At 36.1% G+C, this 27180-nt stretch overlaps 3 protein-coding genes across 7 annotated transcripts; 2 read left to right on the top strand and 1 right to left on the bottom strand.

Annotated features, from left to right (window-relative positions):
* Nucleotides 1-1419: 1419 nt before the first annotated feature.
* On the bottom strand, nucleotides 1420-11134 carry LOC105216756 (aminopeptidase N). 2 transcript variants are annotated; one of them, XM_029043178.2, is made up of 7 exons: nucleotides 10132-11134; nucleotides 4971-5156; nucleotides 4253-4736; nucleotides 4019-4172; nucleotides 3207-3288; nucleotides 1837-3097; nucleotides 1420-1769 (listed from the first exon to the last, which is right to left on the bottom strand). In XM_029043178.2, exons 1-7 carry the CDS (start codon nucleotides 10758-10760, stop codon nucleotides 1494-1496), a joined length of 3072 nt encoding a protein of 1023 aa, XP_028899011.2. In that variant the 5' UTR covers nucleotides 10761-11134; the 3' UTR covers nucleotides 1420-1493. The 2 variants fall into 2 exon arrangements, with proteins under 2 accessions (XP_028899011.2, XP_011189695.2); XM_011191393.3 differs by having other exon boundaries at nucleotides 4253-4739; nucleotides 10132-10940.
* Nucleotides 11135-14774: 3640 nt separating this feature from the next.
* On the top strand, nucleotides 14775-24169 carry LOC105216753 (uncharacterized). Of its 4 annotated transcripts, none has more exons than XM_054234605.1 (4): nucleotides 18833-18920; nucleotides 21018-21286; nucleotides 23490-23696; nucleotides 23970-24169. In XM_054234605.1, exons 2-4 carry the CDS (start codon nucleotides 21224-21226, stop codon nucleotides 24072-24074), a joined length of 375 nt encoding a protein of 124 aa, XP_054090580.1. In that variant the 5' UTR covers nucleotides 18833-18920; nucleotides 21018-21223; the 3' UTR covers nucleotides 24075-24169. The 4 variants fall into 4 exon arrangements, with proteins under 4 accessions (XP_054090592.1, XP_054090580.1, XP_054090589.1 ...); XM_054234614.1 differs by having other exon boundaries at nucleotides 18834-18920; nucleotides 23496-23696; XM_054234606.1 differs by having other exon boundaries at nucleotides 18849-18943.
* LOC105216755 (uncharacterized) lies at nucleotides 16192-17311 on the top strand. The gene is made up of 3 exons (XM_011191392.3): nucleotides 16192-16352; nucleotides 16432-16971; nucleotides 17066-17311. The coding sequence occupies exons 1-3, from the start codon at nucleotides 16242-16244 to the stop codon at nucleotides 17129-17131; spliced, it is 717 nt and encodes a 238-aa protein (XP_011189694.2). The 5' UTR covers nucleotides 16192-16241; the 3' UTR covers nucleotides 17132-17311.
* Nucleotides 24170-27180: the final 3011 nt, after the last annotated feature.

Raw genomic sequence — 27180 nt, 5'->3', positions numbered from 1 at the left:
GGTTGCGTTATAGCGTTATTAGACAGGAGCTAATTGATCAATTAACCGGCCTCTGCTCGATTAAAATGCTTATTAAGATCGATTTACCATACAATCAATTTATTTGGTTGTCTAAAAACGCTATTAGAATGACTTATTTGAGTAAAAAAAAAACACCTGAATTTCAGCTTTTGGTGAAAAGTTCAAATGAGAGCTTTTTCTTGTGTTGACTAAGTTTCATTCTATTTCACGGTACCCTGTTCGGAGCAACTTTATATACATATGTATATATATATTTCTCTCTGAACTTTATCGATTTCAGAAATATTATGTTGCGAGCTTTTTCTTGCCGCAACTAAGTTGTGGTGTGCGTCGTTGCAAATGTTAAAAAGCTTTGATTTATACAACTTCCAAAGCTTTTTTCGCTATAAAGAAGAGTATTTGTTGTTAGAGCAACATTTATAACAATGCTTTTTCATGTCAAGAAGATTAATGTTAAAAAGCTTTGATTTATACAACTTCCAAAGCTTTTTTCGCTATAAAGAAGAGTATTTGTTGTTAGAGCAACATTTATAACAATGCTTTTTCATGTCAAGAAGATTATAGTGGCTTCCATGTACTTATACATATATCCCGCGTACGAGTAGAGTGAATGAGCTTTTTTCTTAATCTTACTGTTTACGGTATATTCTAATTGTATTTATGAGCAGTATTAAAAGTAGTTTTGTTAAAGTCTAGGTTGGATTTGAACATTTTTACATTAGGTCTACAACTTTGCTTCCGCCGTTTTCCAATAGATGTCTCAAGGGTCAAGCACTGGTCGATTAAATCGTTTTATATCGATCTTGGACATTTGTGTCAACATTAACCCAACAAAATATGTGTAGAGATCTCTTTGCATCCCAAACTTATTCTCAACCGAAAATGTCACTTTTTGAGCCGAATTCTCGACATTTGTGGGAAATTTGGCTTTTTTTTTTAATTCCAAGAAAAGTGCGGCTGAGGCTCATCGACATTTGTAACCGTTTTTATACAAAAAAAAAATTACAAAAAACGGCGGAAGCAAAGTTGTAGACCTAATATTAGAACTATATATTTTAAAATATCATGTCTCTTTGAGACTCAGTTCCTAGTACTTGTTGACTAAGCCGTCTTGGCAATACGAATCAGTCCATTAGATCAACCTATTTGTGGCAGATATCAGAGTTGAATGAAACTTTTATCATTTAAAAGATAACAGCATCGGGGATTACAAACTTCCGAGCAGGAAGTAGGCTCTAGTTTTTCAAAATCGCTTATAAATATCATTTATAAATTTCTTCGGTACTTTTTTAATTCCAAATGTGGAACAAATAAATATTCTTCGACTTCAACAGAATACAGTTCTGTCTTACTTGCTTCGGATCAATTAATCGAATTAAGAAAATCTTTATAATATTATTTTTTTAAATAAAATTTTAATAATTTTTTATTCATTCTTTATAAAAGAAGTTAAAAGTAAACTAAATCACTCATCAGCCCTTCTTGATGAGTACTTTACGTAGGAACTTCCCCGCCACGCGAAACAGATTTCCAATCTGTGTGGCACTGCTGCGCGCACCCAAAGATGCCGCATAGGTGGCTTGCTGATGTCGTCTAAGCCAATCGTGAATTTGAGTAGAGAATTTCTCCAGGAAGGTTTCACTGATTCTAACCTTTCTACCGATACGCGGTGAATTCGGTGCAATAAGCGATTTTTCGCGGCCTACCTTCGCCAGCTCAACGGCAATCTTATCGCGCAAAGCGTGGAACTGCAAAGAGAAGATAATAGCAATATATAGTATACGATGTCAATATAATATCAGCTGAATTATTTACCTCGTCGTGATGTGAACGCTTTGTGTATTCCGCAATACGGTTAAAGTTCTCGACGAACAATTCCGAACGACACAGCATACGATAATTGCTGTCAAAGAATTGCCACATTACAGGACGTGCGGCAGGATTACTCATGAACAAATAGAATAAGTACATTATGGACTCGTTGTCGTTCATAATGCTTTTGGTCGAGTTCTCACCCAACAAGAGATTGAGATACTGCTGCAGGTGCGTTTTACTCTGTGTGCAACGCAGTGAGTAAATCAGATCATCATTCCACAGTGTATCGCGTTGCCTTTCAGCGAATATATTAAGTATGGCGTTGAACTCCTCATCGCTCAGATACTTAACGCCCAAACAGAGAATGGTCTCATACATGGCATAGTAGTTCATGTCGTTACCGAATGTTACATTATCGAAAATATATTTGTGCGCCAAATTGTGGGTGTAGTCCAGACACTCCTGCAGATCGACCATACAAGCCATTTCCATAATCTTTTGTCTAGCCAACGATTCGGTGCATGTGAGATTCTTAAGCAATGGCATTTCATAGAGGCGTCGATACATTGGTCTAATGAGTTGCCGCATGAAGTGCGTGTACAATTTAAACGAGGGCGTGTCATAGAGATTCTTGCCCAGAAAGGCAATTGTGTCTGCCACTTGATTCCATGGCATGAGATTGTCCTCATATTCTAGATATTTTAACAATTCAAATATCACATCCACCGATTGTATTTCATTGTTCTCAATTAGCGGTCCGAGATCTTGAAAGATGGCTGCCCGATTCAATGCATGTATGACCGTGTGATTGTCTTGCAATTGCTTAGCAATTAACCAGAGGTTCGCATCATTGTAGAGTACATGATAGAAGCCGGTCTGCTGTTTGTTCACGATGAGCCAATCGTCGACGCGCAATTCAATACCCAATTGGCTGGCATTCAAGGTTACCTCCTCCAGTGGTGGCATAAAGTAATCGACGTGTGTATTCTCGAAATCGGCTGCCGAAGCGCTTGCGAAATTCAACGGTATCCACCAGTGTTCACGCGAGTTTTTATTTTTTGAACGTTGCTTTATTGTTATGGTATTGCTTACATAATCGCGTGCTATGCTCACGATCGGTATCCACTCGCTATGCGTCCATGAGAGCATAATGTCGCGTACGCCATCTTGACTCCAGCTCTGCTCACTGAATGTGGGATCCGCAGCAACGGCTGTTTGTACAGCATCGAAAAGATTCAGCTCGTTCGCCACACTATACTGACTTGAGAGAGAGAGAGAGAGAGAGAGGAGAAAAATTCTTCATATTAAATGTTATTGACCAGTTCTTATAAGGTAAATGTGCAAAGTCTATTTACTGAAGTAGTACTTACTATTTGCGCAAATACTGACTGATGCCATTTACGAAAGTTTTCTGATTGAAAGCGTGATGGAACATTTTGATCACACAAGCGGCTGAAAGTATAGTAATAAATGTGACAAATTATTAACAATCTGATTTAATCTTTGTTTTGGAGTTTACATTTGTAAGATTGAGCAGAGCTTGATTACCACTCATAGCATCAAAAGATCGAAAAGCTCTTCGGAATGAAGACAGAAATAAGAAGGATGAACTTTCTAATAGTAGTGTGGCCTTGAAACGTGGTGTTTCCGACTTGTTGGTCTTTATAATTACGGTGTAATATTTCATTATGTGTAGATCTGCTATAATTGAGGGTGGGTCTAATTTATAACTTGTTTTCGTTCTCACTACCGACCGGGCTATGTAAACGGCACTAACGCGGATTTTCATTCGGCCATTAACTGTCAACTCGGCAGCGTGCTCCAGATTCTTCGCGGAATGTTTTCTGTCGTCGCAACAACAGTAATATCCTTTGGTAGATTAATAAAAATAAGGCTCTGGCAATTCATTCATTATGCTCTCAGTGGTTGAACAAAGAGAAAGGGTGTTTTAAGACAGCACAAAGTTCTACTAAAAGTTCTTATATTAAGAAACTAACCCTTAACGTTCAACGTACAGTTTTTTAAGTAAACTCAAACCCGAGGTTCTATAAAATTTTTACTAAATACAGTATAGCTGAGGGAATGCTTGTATCTTTATGCTTTTTTTCAAGTTTTTTGTCGGACAAAATTAAAACTTAGTTCAAAGCTCAACAAAATACTTCAATTGATCAAAGGAACTCACCTCTTTGATAGGATATGATGTCAAATACGGACATAATGGAGGTTTCATTTTCCACATAGTAAGTCATCGGACGTACGGTCATATAGTTGTAACTGTAGGCGCGCTCAGCAATATCGGTCAAAAAGTAGTCCATGGTTTTATACTCTGGATAAAGCTAAAGACATATAAAATAAAAAAATATATGGATGCAATTATATTTCCCGAACAACACAATAAATAAAATAGCGCACTCACCAAATCGGTTACCAAATAACCAAAATATGTGGCAAAACCCTCATTCAGCCATGCGTATGACCACCATTGCGGTGATACCAGATTGCCGAACCATTGATGTGCGATTTCGTGATTCTGCACGAGGACATCCTTCAACTTCTTAAGCTTATCCGCGTTTTCACGCTGCACTAGATTGCCCTCCTTGTAGGTAATTAAACCCCAGTTTTCCATTGCCGAACCGTAGTTATCCTTGAGCGCCACATGATCCAATTTCGCCAACGGATAATCGATACCAAAAAAATCCTCCAACATGGCCACCGTACGTACGGAATTCTTCAAAGCATCACGACCCTTATCAGCGATTAATGGCGAGGTGAAGATGCGCTGCTGTACGCCGCGATATTCCTCCGAAATATACACGAAATCGGAGATGACAAATGCGACCAGGTAAGTGGAAATTGGTGGAGTGGTGTGGAATGTGGTTGTCACCATTGTAGTGTCAATGCTGCTGCGGACAAAATAGGCAACAGGGTAATGTTAGTGAAATGTGAAAGTACATACATGTGTATATATATGTATGTGTGGCTTATGTGAATGAATGGCTTGACGGATCGGCTAAACTGATGAGCAGTTGTTGAATGCGTGTAAATTTGCGGTTTATTAATTGGCTTCCACAGGCCAATAACACGCAGATAAATATGTGTATGAGTGTGTCCAATTGTGTCTATAGGGTACTTACTTGTCACCGTGTGCAGCATTTGCGTCAATGCTCGGCTCAATTTGACGCACCATCATATTCGAGATGGCCGTGTAACGGTTGCTGTGCGTGAGGCTTATTGTGAAGTTCGCTTTGAATGATGGCTCATCGTAACAAGGGAAGGCCAAACGTGCGCTAGTCGGCTCAAATTGCGTCGCCGTCACATAACTGTGTGTGTAGTTTTGTATTTAAATTGAAAAGAAAACAAGATGGAGAGAAGAGTGATTAGTTTCTCTGTTTAGTGTCTGACTATTTGTAGGTGGTCGCGTTGCAAGCGTGTTGGTGGTCCCTCTGGTTATCGGGTGTTTTTCGGTAGAATTTATTAAATTTGTAGTCAACATAAAATTCCCGCTAATTAGTATTGATTAAGATTCCTAACTTATCAGCGAAAAAATAATATTAAGTAGAAAATATAAAAAATAAAAAAAAAGATTAAAAAGAAAAAACAATAAACTGTCGAAACCCGGTTTAGGTACATATTTGTGTTTAGTTATCGAAAATGGAATTACCGCTGTCGAAATTTAGCAACATTTTACAGGAAGTTGTGATTTATGAGTAGTAAAAGAAGTGATAAGGAGTCGCTTGGCTACAATTTGTGTATGTATGTCGTAGAAGGTTGTTTCTACTCGATAGATGTTCAATTTGAATATCGTCGGCCTGTTCTCTATCTACTCGATTATGCCAATATATCGATTATATACCTGAGAGCTTTGAACCTCTCACAAATCTGCATATGTGATTCTTTTAGATTAAAGCTAGTTTAACTGAATGGTTCAAGGCGAGACAAACATGTAGAAAATGTTGATCTAATTCTGCCACGTCTATTACCAAAGAAATTTGATAGCTTGTATTTGGCAAGATTTTTGTACACATCGCATTGTATGTATGTCAATTGTATAGTGCACGGTTAGAACTCTTACATTTATGGGAGGTCACGTCGAAGCCCGAGTTCTCTTGCGATTTACTCTTCATATTCTTTCATAGACTTTTAGAAAACTCTACAGCTTCTGGCATTAAAAAAGTAAAAGCGATTAAGCGGTTAAGGTTAGTCAGGATTTTTAAAAAATCAATTTTTTGTTTATATTTCGTTTGTTTATATTTTCACGAAAATCTAGAAAAAAATTTACTGAGGCAGCCATTTTGTTAATTTTTGTAAAAAAAACAAAAAGCTTCGATTGGGCCCAAAATTATCCATTTAAAAAACAATTTTTTCCTATCCGATTGATTTGAGATGTGTCTCCCAGGACTTATGATTGTCAACGCAATAACTTTTTTTTTGGAACTAGGTCAACACAAATAGCTAAAACTTTGGAAATTATAATTTTTTTTCAAATTTTCGTGACTTCAAGTCAAAACATTGTGTAATAATGCTATATTATTATTTTTGGAAAATAACATGATTTAATAGCAAAAAAAAAAATACTGTGAATTCTCATTTTTCGCGTCTTTGACTGACGCTGGGTTTCAATATTTAAAAATTAGAAAAAACATTGTATTGTCTTTAAAATATTATACATATATGCCCTTTGGTCTGTTCCGTCCATCAGGCGACGTCGGTACGAATGTAAAACTTTAAACGTATTTATCTCAAAACTCAATTTTTCAAGTCGGTGGACGATATCTGAAAAAGAAAAATCTTTGGAATAACATTAACTAGTTAATGAACGAACGATTTTGTATATATGAATTACAACTATTTTTCGAGCCAATATATATGGCCAAAAATTGACCAAAAAAGTGAGTTTTTTTGTTTGATTCTCGGTCAAAAATTCAAATTTCAATATTTACTGTTTTCTTTCGTTCTTAACTAGATCTATCTATGTATTACTTTTCTTCCGCCGTTTTCCAATAAATGTCTCTAGGGTCAAGCACTGGCCGATTAAATCGATTTTTTTTATATCGATCTTGGACATTTGTGTCAACATTAACCCAACAAAATATTTGTAGAGATCTGTTTGCATCCCATACTTATTCTCAACTGAAAATGTCACTTTTTGAGCCGAATTCTCGACATTTCTCGGGAAATTTTGCTTTTATTTTTTAATTCTAAGAAAAGTGCGGCTGAGGCTCATCGACATTTGTAACCGTTTTTATATAAAAAAAATTAAATTTACAAAAAAATATGGCGGAAGCAAAGTTGTAGACCTAAAAATATCGAAAGATTTTTGGCCTATTGCTTTTAGGTGAACCAATCATGAGATATGATGTCCACCGCAAAACCTTTTTTTTTGGACACCTCATGGAACATGAAGTGCCAACGGCTGATTTTTCGGAATTTTTAAATAAACATTTCGTAATATACTGTTTAAATATGTATCTTTGATACGCTGAATTGTTTAAATGAAATATTTAATTGCATATATTTAAAAAAATTCGTAAAAATACCCTTGTTTTTAGTCTCTGAAACCCATCTAACTTCTTATTACATCGAAGGTACAATATTGTAACGAGATTGAACAAACTAGAATAGACAATCCAAATCGGTAACTTGCTAGATTTATCCAGACATCGATATCCGTAATTGCCAGAATGTTCGAGTGGCGATGTATTGCCAACAATCGACTATATAAGGGTTGCCGAATTGGCAGCAAGACACAGTTCTAATAAAAGAGTTGTCGAGTAAGGACAATTCTAAGGGGAGAGTTGTCGAGTAAAGTGTAAACAAATTATAAGTTAGAGTTGTAAAGTAGAGTATTAAGGGGTATTCTGGTCTAGGATATTGAAAAAATCGATTTTTATTTTGCATATTTTGGAAGTTTAGACTTTCAAAAATATGACCTTGGAAGGATTTTTAAAAATTCGACTTATTTTCGGAGATACTGCCGATTTTGTGACGTGGCGTACGAGCGGGCCGAGCGGTCTCCTAAACTTAAAACGCGTTTTTCTCGATACTACTTTTTTTGAGGTGGTTAACATGATATCTCAAGTTCTACTGAACCGATTACTGAAATGAAATTTGGATATATCTTCCTTATACAATGCTCTATCGTGTCTGCCTTGGATTTTGATTTGAAATATTTTTAAAAAAAATCGAAAAGGTGAAAAATCGGGTAAAAAAAATTTTCAAGTCGACGCCATTTTGTTATTTTTTTCGAAAATGGTCAACCCGATAATGACATTCTTATCAATGAAGAATCTTCTTGAATCTAGATCTCTACAAGGGTTGAAATCACGTCAATCAGGAAGCACCGTTTTTTTGAAGCCCCCACTCCACCGGCCCGTATCTCGACGAATTTTGGTTTTTTTTCTTGCAATTTTTTTTTATATTATTAAAATGTCAATAAAAAACATATAAAAAAATGGGTAGTAAAAATGTTTTTCATTTTTTTATCTTAGTTTAAAAATGCCTAAAATTCATGCGTCTAGACCAGAGTACCCCCTTAAGTTATAAGAATGTAGAAATAAAGATTATAAAGATTAATGGCTATACATGAAAGTGTGACTTTTATTTGACAATCCAGTGATCGAATTCTGGGTAGAGTTTCAGCGTAAAAGATAGATTTTGGAAATCCGTTACAGGCTTCAAAAAATCGATTTTTTTTGTTTTGTTTTAAATCTCTTCCAAAACTATCCAAGAATATGTCTTTAAAATTCCAGAGGCCAATTCGACATATTTTCGAAGCTAGAGCATTTTTAGTGGCCGAGCATCGAGTAGGTGCGAATGCTCAGGCAGACCTTTAAAGCGCGTTTTCTCGAGTTTTCATTTTCACAAGTGTTAGAAAATGGTGCCGGCGATAGCAAAAAACCAAAGTAATCTAGCTTTAGTATTAAATTATGTTTTATTTGAATTAAAAAAGTTGGACACAAGTATTATTTAAGCTACTTGTTATGCAACTTAAAGTCAATTTTTTTCTTAAAAATTTTTCAAACTTCGAAAAAATTTGGAATTTATTAACTTCTTCGGTATTTTTTAGTTCATAAAGAAAAGAAACTTATAAAAATTCAAAAAAAATTTGGTTCAACTGTTTCAGCTGCACCGCACGACCTCCATCACCGGCACCGATTTACAAGTGCAGACCCCAGGCGCTCCAGAAATATACTTACAACTTTGAAAAAATTCCAATATTTTTTAATAATAAATATTGTTTTTTAAGCCTTAAATATAGTACACTATCGCCTTGAAATTCCGTTTACCCGTTCTGTTTCGTTTACAAAAAAAAAAAAATGCTAAAAAAAAAGATTTTTTTTCGGCTTCTAATGCAGACTACTGCCTTAATTACAGCTATTTTGTTGAATTGACATAACCGCAAAATAATTGCAATCACACAACGTCGTCGATAACAAAAATATGCATTTTTAATAAAATTCAAATAAGCGTTTTTTGTATTTTAAATATTCGTTTTTCGAATTAAATCACTCATGAAACGCATATGTTAGATTTTCCCGTTTCATTTAGCACACCATTGTTTACACATAAATAACTCTCGCTTAGTTTTAGTTTCATTTCACTGTAACAAAATTGTTGTTAGAATTCTACAATTATTACTAATATTGTTATTTTTGTTGTTTTTGTTGTTTTTCGTTATTAATTTTTGTTTTTATTTAATGCACACTTATCAGCACGATTTCATTTCACACACAAATTCATTGATAGACGTTATCAGTCGGGTTTGCTTGTTTTGGGGGCAATCCATAAGCGTTGAACTATGAGACATATACTATGTAAACATATTTATATGTATGTACATGTGTGTGTGTGTGTGTGCGTTTGTGACTGTCAAATTATTTAATTTTATAATAAAGCAAAAGCGAAATGTAGCAATGACGACAACAAACATACGGAGCACAAAGCGCCCATAACAAAACAGTTGCGAAGCACGCGTTGTCTAGCTGCCGCTACTTGTATGTGTGCAACATACATACATATACTATGTGGTAGATAATTGTTCAAGTGAAGTAGTCTGATTTCATTTGACCATATCAATATTTAAACAAATATGTACATGCGTGCATACATACACATATACTACAAATACACTAATGAGCGCACGAACTTTTACGTTTGTTACCAACTATATAAATACATTCGAGTATATATGTGTGTATGTTTGTATGTATGGCGTGTAGTGTACCGCCTAACCCTTCGCGCCATTTTGCAATTGTCCGTTCGTGCTATTCAAATGCGCACCAAACCACTACTTACACTGTGCTATTTTTCTCATCTCTGTAGGTCATCCAATAGATACCGAATGTGTCAGCGCGCATCGTGCCTGTGTATAAAATTTCCAACCGATAACGTTGACCCGCTTCGAAGGCGATATAATTTTCAATCGGTTGTATGATCAAGTAGCTGCCATATTTTTCATAACTGTAGGTGAGGTCACGCAGCGTTTCGTGTGTGTGCAGTTCGAGCAACGTAATCGCGTTAACGGTAAGATTTTTCGCATGCAATACGATTTCATTGGTGGATTGGCGTATTTCAATGTCCATCGTGACATTGCCCGTGAACTCGAAAACTTCCCGATGTATATGCGTTACGATGTGCAGGTGATAATTTAGCGGGAATGTGGTGTTCGGCAGCCGCAATGAACGTCTTATTTTAGGCGGATCATTGGTGTGATTTGTTGCAGCGTCCACATCAATGGCCGTTGGTGGTGGTGGTGCTGCTGTTGTGAAGGAGATACGCTTTACGGGATCGATAGCGGTGTCGGTCTCCGTCGCGTTACCGGCACTTATGTGGAAAACTAACAGTACAAATAACAACACATTCAGTTTATTACGGTAAAACAAGTGTAACGTTAAAACACACTGTCCGGGTTTAGTCTCTGACATTTTGTATATATTTATCTTGTAATTCTTATGGGATTTTATAAAACTTTCTCTAGCGACCACTTAGATCATTAGTAACACGTCTTCACTCTGTGATCGTTGAAACCGTTATGTGCTTCTACTCGTCTCGAGTTATAAACCATTACTGAAATCGGATTTGAGTGAACTGCCAACTTTGTATTTATATACAGGCAGGCTTTAGCCTTTATTTGGGCGCTCTTGCGTTTTGTAAGATTTCACGTCTGTTTACTCACTTGACAGCGCATATAGACAGTCCACATTTGGTCGACTGATAAGATAACGATTTGAGTGTTTTGTGTGCGCAATGTATCTCTGAGCGTTTTTCTACAATTTGAGTTGACTCTTTATGAACTTCTGGTATGGGCCAGTACAAGGTGTCAGTGTTTTAATAGTTATTTGTCGAAATGTAGTACTTGTGAGAGAACTCTAGTGTCCAGAAAATTTAGTTTTTTAATTGGAGCCATAAGCTTAAGTCCAAATAAAATGCGGGGAACTAAGTGCGTAAGATGACCAGTCTAAAACCGGTATATATTGCAATGAAATTACGTATTATGTCTACTGGGGACAAACTGATTTGAACGCGACTGGAGTTTTAAAGATTAACTTAAAATATATGGTAAACACATAAGACAGAAGAGTATAGAATAGAAAGCACTCTCTTCTACTTGACTGCCGTAGATAGCTTAGCCTAGTCCACAACAGCGGAAGCAATTGTTGGAGCTTTTGGCAGTTTGGCGCCAGTTGGTAATACCAAGGAAGCCAGGTCCTTCTCCACCTGGTCCTTCCATCGGAGTGGAGGCATCCCTCTTCTTCGGCTTCCACCAGCGGGTACTGCATCGAACACTTTCAGAGCTGGAGCACTTTCGTCCATTCGACCAAGCCAACGTAGCCGCTGTCTTTTTAACTATATCTATGTCGTCGTCTAACTCGTACAGCTCATCATTGCATCATTTGCGGCATTCGCCGTTGCCAATGTAAATGTTAAGGGACCGTAAATCTTCCGCAAAACCTTTCTCTCGAAAACTCCTAGTGCCGTCTCATCGGATGTTGACATCGTCCACGCTTCTGCACCGTAAAGTAGTACGGGAATGATGAGGGACTTGTAGAGTTTGGTTTTGGTTCGTCGAGAGAGGACTTTATTTTTCAATTGCCTACTCAGTCCAAAGTAGCACCTGTTGGCAAGAGTTATTCTGCGCTGGATTTCGAGGCTGACATTGTTCGTGTTGTTGATGCTGGTTCCCAGGTATACGAAATTATCTACGACCTCGAAGTTTTGACTGTCAACAGTGATGTGGGAGCCAAGACGCGAATGCGCTGACTGTTTTTTTGATGACAGAAGATATTTCGTCTTGTCCTCATTCACCACCAGACCCATACGCTTCGCTTCCTTATCCAGTCTGAAAAAAGCAGAACTAACGGCGCTGTTGTTGTTTCCAATGATATCAATATCAACGGCATACGCCAGCCATAAGTGAGTTAGTTTAACTAAATTTTGTAAGCTTATATTTGAAAATAGCTGTTGAAGTCCTCAAGCAGGTTTTTAAATTTATAAATAAAAAAATCGTTTTTCATTAACTTTTTTACCGGTTATCATTCTTATCAATCGGTCTGGTTTCTTTCTATTTTCTTCACCAAGTCTAATCGTATAAGTACGGCCATACTCTATATGTATCCTTTCTTGAATATATTATTAATAACGTCACCTTTTTTTGCTGTCTTCTCATTCTATTAGCATATGTAAGTATGTACAGTTATATCTACTCAAATTTTAATTTCTTAAAAGTTTGGAACATTAGACAACGATGAGTTGAATGACGCATTGATGACGCATTTTGAGTTCTGCAAAAAAAAGGAAAACAATAATTCGCCAGTTATTTGTTTAGAAGCAATAGTAGTAGATATGGCGCGTGGTCTACTGACACTGAAGAAATTGATTTCAGAATGACTAGTTTAATTTATACTTAAAAAAATAATACAAATATATACTTATATGTATATGTACATATGCCCCTTATAGATAGTGACTATGAAATTTTCGACGAAATAAATAATTGCCCAAGTAACTTATAGAACTTGTAAATCAATCAGAGACTAATATGTTTATCTTCGAGAGAGGAAAAATATCGAAAGTCCGGCTCAATTATACTAATTTATTTCATATATTTGAATAGTTATGCGGGTCTGAACGAACAACACTTCTAACTGTTCAATTATCTCAGTATATCTTGGTTCAAGTAATACTATATACGATCTTAAAATGCACCATCATTATGATAAGATAGACAACTTTCAAATAGGAAGGATTAATGCTGCTTGATAAATAATTATGACAAACATTTTATAAATTAAATATTTGCTAATAATGGTTAATGATTCGTCAGAGAATGATTATGAGGTTTAACACGTCTAGAGTTTTATAGCAAGGTTTCCTTAATGTCTATACCAATCGTATTGATCGTATTAACTGGTTATATAAGGAAAGTCATGGTAAAGTTTATCACTCTTAACCAAATGCGAACCAATTTTAATTGTTTTAATTTAATTTAGGTTGGCAAATATCTCCCTTCCGCTGTTTCGCTCTTCATTCAATGCTTTATAAAAAGTGTTACAGTGATTGTATTTAGTTAAAATATGCTCCGTTTCGTTCGATAATATGTTTCCATCTAGACGGCAACTTCATAATACCCCCCTCGTAGAAGCCCATCTCCTTATTTGCGAAGAACTCGAACAGCCACTTTTCACAAGCCTCTTTTGAGTTCAACTTTACATCACCAAGAGCGTTCGCCATGGACAGGAACAGGTGCTAATCACTTGGCGCTATGTCCGGGCTATATGGTGGATGAGATAAAACCTCCCATCGAAGCTCTCGTAGCTTCTGACGTGTCGAAGTGTGTGGTCTGGCGTTGTCCTGGTGAACACGACACCCTTCCTGTTGGCAAATTTTGGACAGTTCTGGTCGATCGCCTGCTTCAAGCGGTCCAGTTATTCGCAGTAGATGGTAAAATTAAGCGTCTGCCCATATGGGAGCAGCTAATGGTGGATGATTCCACCAAACACACAGCAAAACCTTCCTGGGCGTCAATCCCGTCTTGGCCACTGTTTGGGACGATTCACCGGCCTTCGACCACCACCGTTTTCGTTTGATATTTTCGTATGTGATTCATTTTTCGTCTCCAGTCACTATCCGCTTCAAAAATGGGTCGAATTCGTTCCGTTTCAGCAGCATATCGCAGGCGTTGATTCGGTCCAGAAAGTTTTTTTGCGTCAAATCATGCGGCACCCAAACATCATGCTTTTTGGTGTAGATGCAGATGCAGATGGTTTAAAATGGTTTGGTGACTAACTTCCATCTCCTGGGCGATGTAACGAGATGCCACATGCCGGTCTAACTCGATGTTTTCCATGATTTGATCGGTATTCATCGTCACAGGTCTTCCGCTGGTTGGCTTATCTACGGTGTCGTATTAACCCGCTCAGAATAGTCGAAATCATTCCTTCGCAGTTCGAAGTGATAGAGTATCATCCCCCAAAACACCATTAATCTCACGGAACGTTTTTCCAGCGGATTTGCCTTTAACGTAGGAAAACTTTCAAATAGCGTCTTTTTGAAGGTTATGTCAAGATCTTTCAAAGATATAGTATTACCAGATACGAGCTCTGTAGCGCTTTACCTTTATACATAGCCGCGAAATTCAAAAGACAAAAAGGCGGAAGAGAGATTTGTGCCAACCTAATTTAATATTTAAATAAGTGGCAACTCTATCTAAAATTATTATTTCATTCTAACTCTATTTGTATCGACCATACGTGTATAATACAGCACAATAAAAAAATATACAATACAAATCTGTTCAGCCTTCACTGCAATGGCGCTCTGTTTAGTGTGTATCTGAAAAAAAGTTTTTTTTTCTTATCTTGAGAATATTTTACAAAAAAAAACACTAATTTTGTTTTTGTCAAATAATGTTCTTTTTCATTCAAACTCAAATGTTTCATAGTAATTTCAGTAAAACCCGCACTCTGACACTGCCGTTGTTTACACTTTATTAGTCAACAATTTCTCGGTTAAAAAAAAAAATACTACAATTTTATTTCATTTCGGTGTTTTTGTTTTCTGCTTAATCGCCTCTCTACGCTGAGATTAATTTGTGCACACATGGCTGTATGTATATTTTACTGTATATGTGTTTATGTAGTAAAAAGTGCAGTAATCGCTGGGAAATACGCAAAATGAGCAAAGCAATGTTGATTCATTGAGTTTAATTTTGCAGTTGATGTTTTGAAGAATTGTTTGTGAGGTCTCGCCAAACATCTCTCATCAATCGTTAGTATAAATCATATACTACTAACCAAACTTTATTTTAAGATTTTTGAAACCCTTTGTAGTAGCAGTTGACTTCTTTTACATCTCTCAACTTCATAGCTACTTAAAATTCACTTAACATATTTTACAGTTTGAAGTGGTCTTACGATGTTCACTGATCGGAGCACCGATCCAAGCCAGATGTTGTTGATCAAATTTAGCGATATTATATGCGCAACCACACTTAAATATAATGTCAATAAACCCGGAAACTGAAGAGACAAGATTGATTGGGGTGAAAGTGAGATCACAAAACGCTCATAAAACAATCAATAGGTTAACTTTGTTCGAGGGGTACATATGTATGTATATACACCGGATTTTTACATAGCGATTTCGATCACTTCTTCCTTCGATGATTGCATTACTTCGATAAAAGTTATGTGCGAGCTGATATAAGATGGATGTAGGTTTTGGACAGAATTTTGAATAAACTGACACATTTTTTGGGAGAAGCAGTTACTTGGTGTTTTTTATAAGGAAATCTTGTTATGCTAATAGGCGGCTACATAGTGCGTAGACTTGATGAGCTCCAATAATGTAGAATTAAACTATATTACGAAATGACTTTACTATTTTTGTCTATCTGTCTCTTTGAATGCAAAACTTTTCGTTCCTCAGTTCTAGAGTTCAGCTACATCCATATACTATATTATTTAACATTTCGACACCTGGAATTTGTGATATAACTTTTACATTTGACAATCTGTGATCATTTCTGCTTGATATTTTTGTTCGAACTTCCTAACTATTAGTTGGGGTCTTTCTTGATGAAGTTTTACAATGGGAACTATCTAAAAGTTTTACATTTTTTATATCAGCTATAGACTCCTAGCTTCAGTATTGTCTGTTGACGGAAAAACTGTCTTGAAAATATACTTATTCGATATTTCAATCTCCGATCTTGTAATTAAACACACGATTCCCGAATTCGAACTCTTTTTTTTTGTCCAGCTTTAACATTTCAATTCATTTTCAACACCGCCGCCGTTGCAATGCCATACGGCAACTCTGTCAGCAGTTTTAGCTTTGCGCTTCGACAATTTAAACTGAGCTGATGCTTATTGCATCAGTTGAATGCCGGCTTTACAACAGTAAACATGTTTAGTATCAGCAATTCTGTGAAATTTCTTTTCTTTGTTGTTTTGTGCTTGGCGATTTTTGATAACATCTTGGGAGCACAAAGGAAATGCGCAGAATACAATGAATATGTAAGTGGAAATCAATTACTCATTATTTTAACTTCAAAAGTCAATTTACAAAAATGATTAATAAGAATCATTACACTAGTGTCAAGAGCATTGGGAATGCTGTTCGAATACGTGTTTGACCTACTCTTACCGCTGCATTGGCAAGAGGCGGCCCGGTGTACTGTACGAGCGTCCCAGCATGACATTCGAAGATCTGCTAGAAAGCATAGCTGAGGTCAATATGGTGCAAGCGAATGCGCCAACGCAATCGCCAAACGCCAGTGCAGGCAAATCTAAGTTGGCGCTGAAGAATTTGCTTAGCGCCAGGGGTGAGTGGGGTGTTGCCATGTCAAATCCAGTTATACAAGAACGCTTCGCGGGCGTACAAATGCGCAGCGGCAATGCAGATCCCACTTCAAATGGGCCAGATTTCATATTCTTCGTTTTACAACCGCAAGAAGCGCTGCGAAAGCCGAAGCAGTTGGAAGAGCAGAAAACAGCAACGGCTGAAGCCATGCCAACAGAAACGCCGCTAACTGTGGCTTCGCCAAATGTGAAAGCAGATGCTGAGAAAGCAGCTACTGCTGATAGCGAGCTGCCGGCGACAGCAACCAGGCAGTGCAAAGCCATCGGCGAGAAGGTATGCCAAGATCAAATTACATATTTACACGAACAGACATTAATATATACTGATTATTTCGTTATTGTGTTTTCTGTTTTGTTTTTGCTTTTAGTGTTATCGCCACGAAGAGTGCTGCACCCAACGCTGTCATGGCTTCTTACACCAGTGCGTTACATAGGTGGCCAAGCCAAGTGCAGTGCTGCCGCAATTATCATATGCACATTATTATTTATTTTAAGAAATGAATTACACCTTTTTATGGTGTCGGTCGTAAACAGTTTTTAGTATGAATATGCAAAATATCAATTAACTATTATTACTGTTGAACAACTGAATAAAAACAACAGAAATTTGCTAATTTTGGGTTTTTCTCATTTACACTCTCTCGTAAATATTGCTTGGCAGAAAAAAAAGCACACGACGCATCAATTAACCAATTATTCTCATACTCTTCGATCATATAAAGGCTGTTTATAGCACCTAAGGTTTATAGTGATAGATATAGCGTTATATATAATAGTATATATATCTATATGTATATCAAATGATCAGGATGACAATGTGACGCTTTATTTATTACTTATATTATATGTATATTCATACAGTAATAGTTTACATTAGCTCTCTGAGGTGGTAGCTGGTCGGAATCTGTACATTGCCACGCCCACAAAAAGGTCTTATTTGAGGCAACTCAAGTATTAAATAAATACTTTGTGATTGGATAATACCTACACAAGTTGTCGAAATCGCATTTACTTCCCATATAACAACATTAATAATGAGCCTAATCATTGAATCCCTTTCGATCGAAAAATCGTTCGATTCGATCGAAATATTTTACATTGGAATCTTTGAAACCGTATCGAAAATAAAATTTACGATCACATTGAACTCACTTACCGACTCGAAAAAATACATTCCGCAGCTAATAGATGTCGCTAATTACGAAATCATTGAATCCGCAAAATCGAAAATTTTGGTCGAAATCTATACGTTGGCGAATGAGTTGCGGAAATAAAAAATATATAAGCCATTTGGAAGTTCTTATGTAAATAATTACTGATGACGGACTAAATTATGACGGACTAAATGTGTATTTTAGAGACAAAAACAGACTAAGAAAAATAAATTAAAGATGTATGAAAGCGCTTTAAAGTTGCCCCCTCGTAATAGCGAAAGAATTTTCTCAAAGCGGCTGAGGCGAATTAAATATTTTTTTTTTGAAGAAACTTCACTACAGTTAAAGGACAGTTTTAATCTTTTTTTAACAAGGCAAAAAGCACAAACACTTTATCAAATTTGTCACATTTGTCGATAAAACAGTTGTAAGTTCTCACTTCGTGGTAAATCAGTTTATCGACGGAATCAATGTTTGAACATTTTCGATCGAAAATCTTTATCGTATCGAAATCGAATTTGCTGAGGATTCAATGATTAGGCCAATATCATTATAAAATATTATCTATGTGGTATCTCTAAACCGAAGATCATCGCATTTTAGTGTTAAAAATACTGGCACCTACGGCTTTTCTGCAACGTATATCTCAAGATATTATATTATATTTCATTTGAATGAGGCTAAACAGTATGTCTAACAAAGTGATTCTCTGCTAAAAAAAGATAAACCGGATCAGATCTTCCCATAGTCAATATGAATGACAGTTTTCGTCCGCCATTATATCGCACATTTTGATTAGTGATGGATACATATCTAGACGAAAGTTATTACATATTTCTCGAGAAATTTTACATTTACATGGAAAATTGCGAAGACTCGACTTGGACCCTATATTTCTGCTCACGGTTGGACAAGTGGAACAAATTTCAATCAAATAATTTTCTTCCAGCACTAATATGATGAACGTAATGATTGGTATTCATTATGAAATCTCAGTTATTATTCAAGTTAGACAATACGAGACGGCAAGACAATAAATTTCATTTGAAACAGTACTTTTCAAACAAATGTGTGTGCTTTATTCAATCAGTGGTATACTAAGAATTTTCAATTTCGAAACTGTTGTTGGCTTTGTGATTATATTTAGTAGAAAATACAGAAATTAGGAGAAAATTTATCTGACCAAACGGAAAAAATTAAAATCTGATGAATTATAAGGTCAATCGAGGATTTGTCTTCAATCGTTGGTGTGTCTAATGTGATGAACACATAGACAACACGACGACAAGCGGAAGCTCTAACAAGCATAACGTTATTTCGTCAGCAGAAGCGTAAAATAGCTTTGATATATCATTTGTAATAACAATCGATTGTTTAAAACAAAAAATGGACCTAATTATATATTTTATTGAAGTGAAAGGTTTTCGTACGGCGGCAATGAAATTGCTGTTAGGTATACCGCTGTCGTCTTCAAAATGTTCAAGATACTGGCTTCAAAGCGACATTTGTAGCCAAGAAAATTTCGCCGTCGCTACGTCGTGTAGTGCAGTCGTTTATGTGTTCAATTCTTCAGACTAATACATTATTTCTGAGTATTCGATATAGCAAGATGTCGTGTGACTGAAATATCCTAATATTCATCAGTCTTGTTTCGTCATAAATTTCGTACACTTCACGATTACAATATCCTTGCAAAATGTCTTAAAAAATGGACAAATTTAGAGCACTCTCACACACTTTTATCGAGGGGTTACATGGGTTTAAAAAATCTATTTTTTTTTTTTATTTTTGACTTATTGATTTCGACAACATCTCAAGAATATTATCCTAAATTTCTCGGAACTATGTTTTCAAAGTCGGTTGTCAAATGTTCACGAAAACTCCTCAACTGATCTTGATGAAATTTTGCACAGGTGTTCGAGATACAATTTACTCGTGTTTGAACAAAATGTCAAGCAAATTTGACCAAAATTTCAATTTTTTTGGAAAAATGTCTGTCAAAATTCCAATTTTTACATTTTTATACCCTGAACAGGGTATATTAAGTTTGTCACGAAGTTTGTAACACCGAGAAGGAAGCGTCGGAGGCCCTATAAAGTATATATATAAATGATCAGTATGTTGAACTGAGTCAATTTAGCCATGTCCGTTTGTCTGTCTGTCCGTCCGCCTGTCTGTCTGTATATATACGAACTAGTCCTTCAGATTTTAAGATATCGCTTTGAAATTTTGCAGATGTTATTTTCTCTTCAAGAAGCTGCTCATTTGTCGGAACTGCCGATATCGGACCACTATATCATATAGCTGCCATACAAACTGAACGATCGGAATCAGGGGCTTGTATGGAAAACTTCCGCATTTTACTACATATCTTCACGAAATTTGATGTGAGTTATTGTTCATAGAAATAATTTAATCGCCGAAAAAATTGTTCAGATGGGTTAGTAAAATGTTTTCTTTTTTTTACTTACTTTTTCTTACGTCTTTAGATTTGCTTAAACACATCGTTACTAAAAGAAATGTACCTGTGAAAGGTATATTAGCTTCGGTACAGCCGAAGTTAACGTTTTTTTTTTTGTTTGTCTTTCCTTCGTTTAAGCACGAGTTTATGGTCTTAACTAAACCACTTATTTTTTTTTTCATCTTGGATGATCCTGTCAGGAGTTATTCTGACAACGCGGACGCACCTTTTTTCTGAGGAGTCACCGGAAATGACGTCACAATGGAGGAGTATTAATTTTTTTTTTGAAAATTTCAGAAATTATGCTTAAATATGTATCTATGACAGAAAAAAGTTTGATTTAAATTTTTTTACATAGAAAAAAAATATTGAAAATAGACCTTTTTTAACCGACAAAAACCCACTTAACCCCTTAAATTAAACACAAGTCAGAATGTTGCAACGGCAAGTCAAAATTATTGACAAATTGATACATTAATTCTTAAGAATTAGCACATGGCGTTAACAAAAACAAAAGAGTACAAGCTGACATCTCAAATAAGAGCAGATAAGCAGGCGGTGAATCAGTTAATTCATGATTTCGCAATTTAGTTGTTCAAAAAAAAAAAAAAAACAAAAACACGTCTGGAAAATGTGTCAAAGTGATAAAATTTCACTTTTATTGATAAAAATAATAATAAGCGCCACTGTTGACATTGTTTACAGAATTGTACTTTATTTACACGCATTAAGATAAAGTGAAAATGTTTCGCCATCGAACATATAATAAGCACTAAATTGGCCATACTCGACACAGTTCAGAAATTGAAAGCGACAAGAGTGTGCACATACTTGTGATTAACTGAAATCGAGTTGTAATTAAAACAAAAGTTTGCGCGTGTAAATTAATTTAAAGTGGAGTGTTGGGCCATATGATGGGCAATATGATGAAACTAACGTTACTGCAGTTGCTTGTGCTCTCATTGTGTGTCATGGTGGGTTTCAGAAGAACATTAGTATTTGTCTGTATGTATGCATGTATGTATGTAGGCTGTGTGACGAATCGAACAAACAAGTGGTAACTCTCATGAATAAGTGTATATAGAATAAAAATTTAGTAGTACTAATCGCTTGCCATTTGACTAGTTATACTCTCTCAACAAAGTTGCTAAGAGAGTATAATAGTTTTGTTCACATAACGGTTGTTTGTAACACCCAAAACTGAGCGAATTATATATAGAGTTATATATACCTAAGTTATCAGGGTGAAGAGTGGAGCTCAAATCCGAATGTCTGTCTGTCCGTCCGTCCGTCCGTCTGTGCAAGCTGTAACTTGAATAAAAAATAAGATATCTTGGTACACGTGTTTCTTGGCACCATAGAAAGGTTGTTCTCGAAGATGGGCAAAATCGGACTATTGCCACGCCCACAAAATGGCGAAAACCGAAAACACATAAAGTGCCATAACTAAACAATAAATAAAGCGATGAAAGTAAAATTTGGTGCACTTGCATTTGGTGGATCGTACTATGAAGGGGCATATTTGGTTGTAATTTTTTTGGGGAGGTGGGCGTGGCCCCGTCTCCTACTAAGTTTTTTGTACATATCTCGTAAACCACTAAAACTATATCAACCAAGCTTTCTCGAGTCGTTCCTTTTAGATACTACCTTATACAGTCCAAAGATTGAGGAAATCGGATTAAACCACGCCCACCTCCCATACAAAGATTATATTGGAAATTACTAAAAATGCTTTAATTCAGTAAGGGAAAACACCAGATACCTTAAATTTTAATATTAAGAAGGTACGGAAGTGCTGCACTCCAATTGGATAAAATTTTAAATAGGTGTGGCTCCGCCCACTTATGGGTCAAAAACCATATCTACGGAACCACTCGACCAAATTTTAATGAAATTCGTTTCATAAAATCTGTTTGGCTTCCCAAGGATATGTTGTGAAATTCAAATTCAAATCGGTTCACAACCACGACTACTTTCCATATACCAGAACTTTGAAGTTGATCTGAATCGTTTACTTTACAATTTATAAAGTTAGCACTAGAAGTATTAGTAAGTATCTCAGATTTTTTGAAGAAATTTCGAGGGAATATCTTTATTTTGATAATATGACTGAAATCGGGTCATAACTTCCCCAAGCTCCCATATACCTAATATTAGGGTTTCCAAATTTCAATGGACTTTATTATATTATATGGGAGTCAAATGGTGTTTTATATTAATAAAATTAAATAAATAAATTGCGAGAGTTTAAAATGTTCGGTTACACCCGAGCTTAGCCCTTCCATACTTGTTAATATTGTTGTTATGAGAGCTGACCTCAGGAGTAGAGAGTAGAGTAATTTACCCTCGGTTAATTGTTAACAGATTTCCACATTTTATGAACATTATATCAAAATTACATAAAAAGTGTTCCATTGTTTCCTCAAGGATCTGGACACACTGGACTCTAACTGATCGGAATGAATTTGATAACCGTAATTCTCTATCAAAGAACTAAACCAAAAAAAAATTAAATGAATTTTAGTTGAAAGATACTAAATTTGGAACATAATCCTCGAAAGGTAGCCATTTCTCACAGTTTCAACGAGCTTAAACTTCATAAATGATATACCTATCATTTTCGTTGAAAAATCTCACTGTTCCTTGCCATATCGTTGAGCGCGAGCTTGAGAGCTGTAAAGTACTTAGTTAAGTTTCAAAAGGTAAAATTCGAAATATTCGGCAAACTTCGGCAAAAAGTAAAAAAGCTAATAGCAAATACTCTAAGCTAATAAGGTTGCTTTGACAAAATCTGAGTAACAAAATTGTTGTTGTTACTTCATAACTCACCAGCGCTCGGCTAAAGGTCCTTTAAAACTTATTTCAACATCCGACGGTACCCAGCCTTAGCTAGTTGCTTGGCTGTGTTTCGCTGTGTGTGTGTGTGTGTGTGTGTGTATGGACTTGTAGTTGTTTCAATGTCGCAAATTTACGTCAATCCAAATTACGGAGCATAAACGCAATTAATATTTTCTCTCGTGTTTTCTCTCCCCCACCCGCCGCGGTGCTTTATTGGCTGCCACACGCATTTAATGAATGTTGTTATTAAATTGCAACAATGGGTGTATATATGCTACAACAAAAACAACAACAATAACATCAAACCACAATGTGCCTATAAAATGACGTTCGTGCCAGGTGCAGCATGCAACAAGTTTGCCGAGTGCAACGCTGACATTGCCACAAGCGGTGGAGTCGCCAAGCCAACAGGCGGCGGTTGCGGTGGCGGCCACAGCGCCAGAGGCTGAGAACGAAGTCAACAAGGCGGTGCCGAGTGCAGTGGTGACAGGCGCTGAAGTTGCGGTTGCTGCGGCGCAGTCGCTGTCGATATTGCCAGCGGATGAGGTAAAATTGATTGCCAATTTGTGTGGGTTTTATTTAATTACCAGCTAAAAATTACTTTAGTTGAGCTGCGCTGAGTTTATCTTGTCACTTTTTATTACATTTTAACGCGCGGACTCTGTCGCTTGTTGTTGCTTTTGGTTATTGCTGTGACATTTTAATGTTTGCCTTTCGTTTCCGGGCGCAAAATGCAGTTACATTTTTTGAAATGTTCTGTTTATTCCCATACTTTATTGAATCTTCGCATTACTTAATGTGATTTCAACTATTTTTCAGCTTCCGTCGCGCACACAATGTGGTAAAGTTGGTGATTTTTGCAATTTGGCCGATGATTGTTGCACGAAACGCTGTCTCACTTATGCTAAAAGATGTGTGACCTAAGCAAATCGGGCTCTAATTGATTTATTTGGTAAAGAATGTTCCATTACTTCAAAACTTTGTTTGCAAAATAAAAAGTATTACAAAATTATCGTAAATATTTGCATTCTATTAATAACTTAGCAGCTTTCATCTCTAAGAAGTGCTCAGGTAGTCAGTTAAAAATTTTCTAACCTTTCTCTTGAAAACTTCTAGTACCGTCTCATGGGATGTTGACGTCGTCCAAGCTTCTGCACCATAAAACAAGACGGGAATGATGAGGGACTTGTAGAGTTTGGTTTTGGTTCGTCGAGAGAGGACTTTACTTTTCAATTGCCTAATCATTCCATAGTAGCACCTGTTGGCAAGAGTGATTCTGCGTTGGATTTCAAGGATTTCTGCGTTGACTGAACGCCGAATTAGTTTTGCAGGGATACCAAATTCAGGCATAGGAGCATAGAGGCAACTCCTTTTCGTGCTGTCAAAAAAATGGTGTGTATCGATGCTCTTTTCACGGATCTTTTCCAAGATTTGGAGCATTGTGAAGATCTGGTCAGACAAGCGACAGTTCTAACCCAAATAACAATGTGAATCGTTGAGCTCTTTTTCTCAATCTCGAATATGACATCGTTCGATTGTGTGCTCTAGAGCTTCATGGGATGTGGTCTTGTTAATTGAAATTTATTTTATTTTCTTAGAGTATGGTTATGGTTATCAATTGCGAAAGCAATACTAATTTTCCAAAAAAAATATTTGTGTTGGAATGTCTTGCGCGTAACTTTTTCAATCAACAATTAATCTATAGAATGTTCTAGCTAAAACCAACTATAAGTCCTACCGCTCTGTCAACATTGGTTGTGAGAAGTTTTAACAGTTTCTTAACGCCTGCGGCACAAATATAGAGATGACCCGGCTTACTCTTCGTTCTATTTAATAATTATAAAAGTGCGTTACTTCACTAACGGAAAACGTCAGAAGCACTAACTTTACAGTACAAATGGCAGAGAAGAGCTGCACTCAGAATTTTTTTTAATGGAAAATGGGAGTGCCGTCGCCCGCTTAGAGGTCAAAAACCATATCTCAAAAACTACTCGACCGATTTCAATAAAAATCGGTACATAATACTTTCATGACAACCTGATAACCAGGATGAAAAAAAACACGCATGTCGAAATCGGTTCACAACCACAACTACTTTCCATATAACTCAATTTTGAATTCCATCTTATTCCTTCACTTTATAATATATACATAAGGAACCAATGAAGATAGCGGAATAAAACTTTACACAAATACTGCATATTATCTGTGGCTTTACTTTGTGGATGGAAATTGTCGAAATCGGACTATAACTTTTCAAGGTCTTGGATATATATAGAATATGAAAAACTCATTGCCTAACGCTAATAGTGTGTCTCTGTTTCAAAAATATTAAAATCGGGTCATAACTTCCCCTATCTCCCATATAGGTATTTCAAAAATACGGTGGACTTTATTCCGCATATATCGGTTAATATGTGAGATTAAAATAAAGTGAGCATATAGTCTTGGATATAGTGTACCTTGGTGGTGAAAATGAGTGAAATCGGTTCAGGAATTACCTCAGTCCTTATATACCATATATGATGATTTTCGTTATTCCATTGGACTTTATGTCGAAGATATGGGTCAAATTGTGTTCTCTGGATAAAACTGTATCAATAAATTGCGAGAGTATAAAATTAAACTTAGCCTTTCCTTACTTGTTTTATATCTAATTCTAACATATTCATAGACATAATTTCAACATATTGCGAATGTCATTCTAAAGAGTTAATTTTCAGGGCTGTATTTGCTTTCAAACATATTCAAGTACCTACAAAAACATAATCATGATTATATTTCAATTTGTATATATGCGTTAAATGACGCTCTCGTATAAAGGTCGCCGATCACCTAACAATTAAAATTTGTTTTCTTTACTTCGTCAATATTTCAAATAATTATCTTACATACTATATTTACTTATGCACCAATTTTCAATTATTACTTCTATAAGTCAATTACTTTCTTGCTTATCAGTTCAAGTGGGATCAGTGAAATGCTAAAATAAATAATATAAATTGTCTGTATAGCCAAAGCAATTGCTGAGTTAATAAGTTAAAAGAAAGCAATGAACATACTATGTATACCATATACCAATAAACTTACACAAGTAAATAATATAAAATATTTAGTGTTAAGAGTGTGTTTAAGGCTTAGTGTCATTTTTATACTCTCTGTTATATATGAAGAAAAATAAGTAAAATGGACTTATCACATTTCTGCTGTAAGCTAGCGTTATAAAGGGTGATTTTTTAAGAGCTTGATAACTTTAAAAAAAAAAAAAAACGCATAAAATTTGCAAAATCTCATCGGTTCTTTATTTGAAACGTTAGATTGGTTCATGACATTTACTTTTTGAAGATAATTTCATTTAAATGTTGACCGCGGCTGCGTCTTAGGTGGTCCATTCGGAAAGTCCAATTTTGGGCAACTTTTTCGAGCATTTCGGCCGGAATAGCCCGAATTTCTTCGGAAATGTTGTCTTCCAAAGCTGGAATAGTTGCTGGCTTATTTCTGTAGACTTTAGACTTGACGTAGCCCCACAAAAAATAGTCTAAAGGCGTTAAATCGCATGATCTTGGTGGCCAACTTACGGGTCCATTTCTTGAGATGAATTGTTCTCCGAAGTTTTCCCTCAAAATGGCCATAGAATCGCGAGCTGTGTGGCATGTAGCGCCATCTTGTTGAAACCACATGTCAACCAAGTTCAGTTCTTCCATTTTTGGCAACAAAAAGTTTGTTAGCATCGAACGATAGCGATCGCCATTCACCGTAACGTTGCGTCCAACAGCATCTTTGAAAAAATACGGTCCAATGATTCCACCAGCGTACAAACCACACCAAACAGTGCATTTTTCGGGATGCATGGGCAGTTCTTGAACGGCTTCTGGTTGCTCTTCACCCCAAATGCGGCAATTTTGCTTATTTACGTAGCCATTCAACCAGAAATGAGCCTCATCGCTGAACAAAATTTGTCGATAAACACATTTCGAACCGAACACTGATTTTGGTAATAAAATTCAATGATTTGCAAGCGTTGCTCGTT

This window comes from Zeugodacus cucurbitae, chromosome 2 (genome assembly GCF_028554725.1).
Source record: "Zeugodacus cucurbitae isolate PBARC_wt_2022May chromosome 2, idZeuCucr1.2, whole genome shotgun sequence".
NCBI lineage: Eukaryota > Metazoa > Arthropoda > Insecta > Diptera > Tephritidae > Zeugodacus > Zeugodacus cucurbitae.
This window is presented reverse-complemented; position numbering and strand designations above follow the sequence as displayed.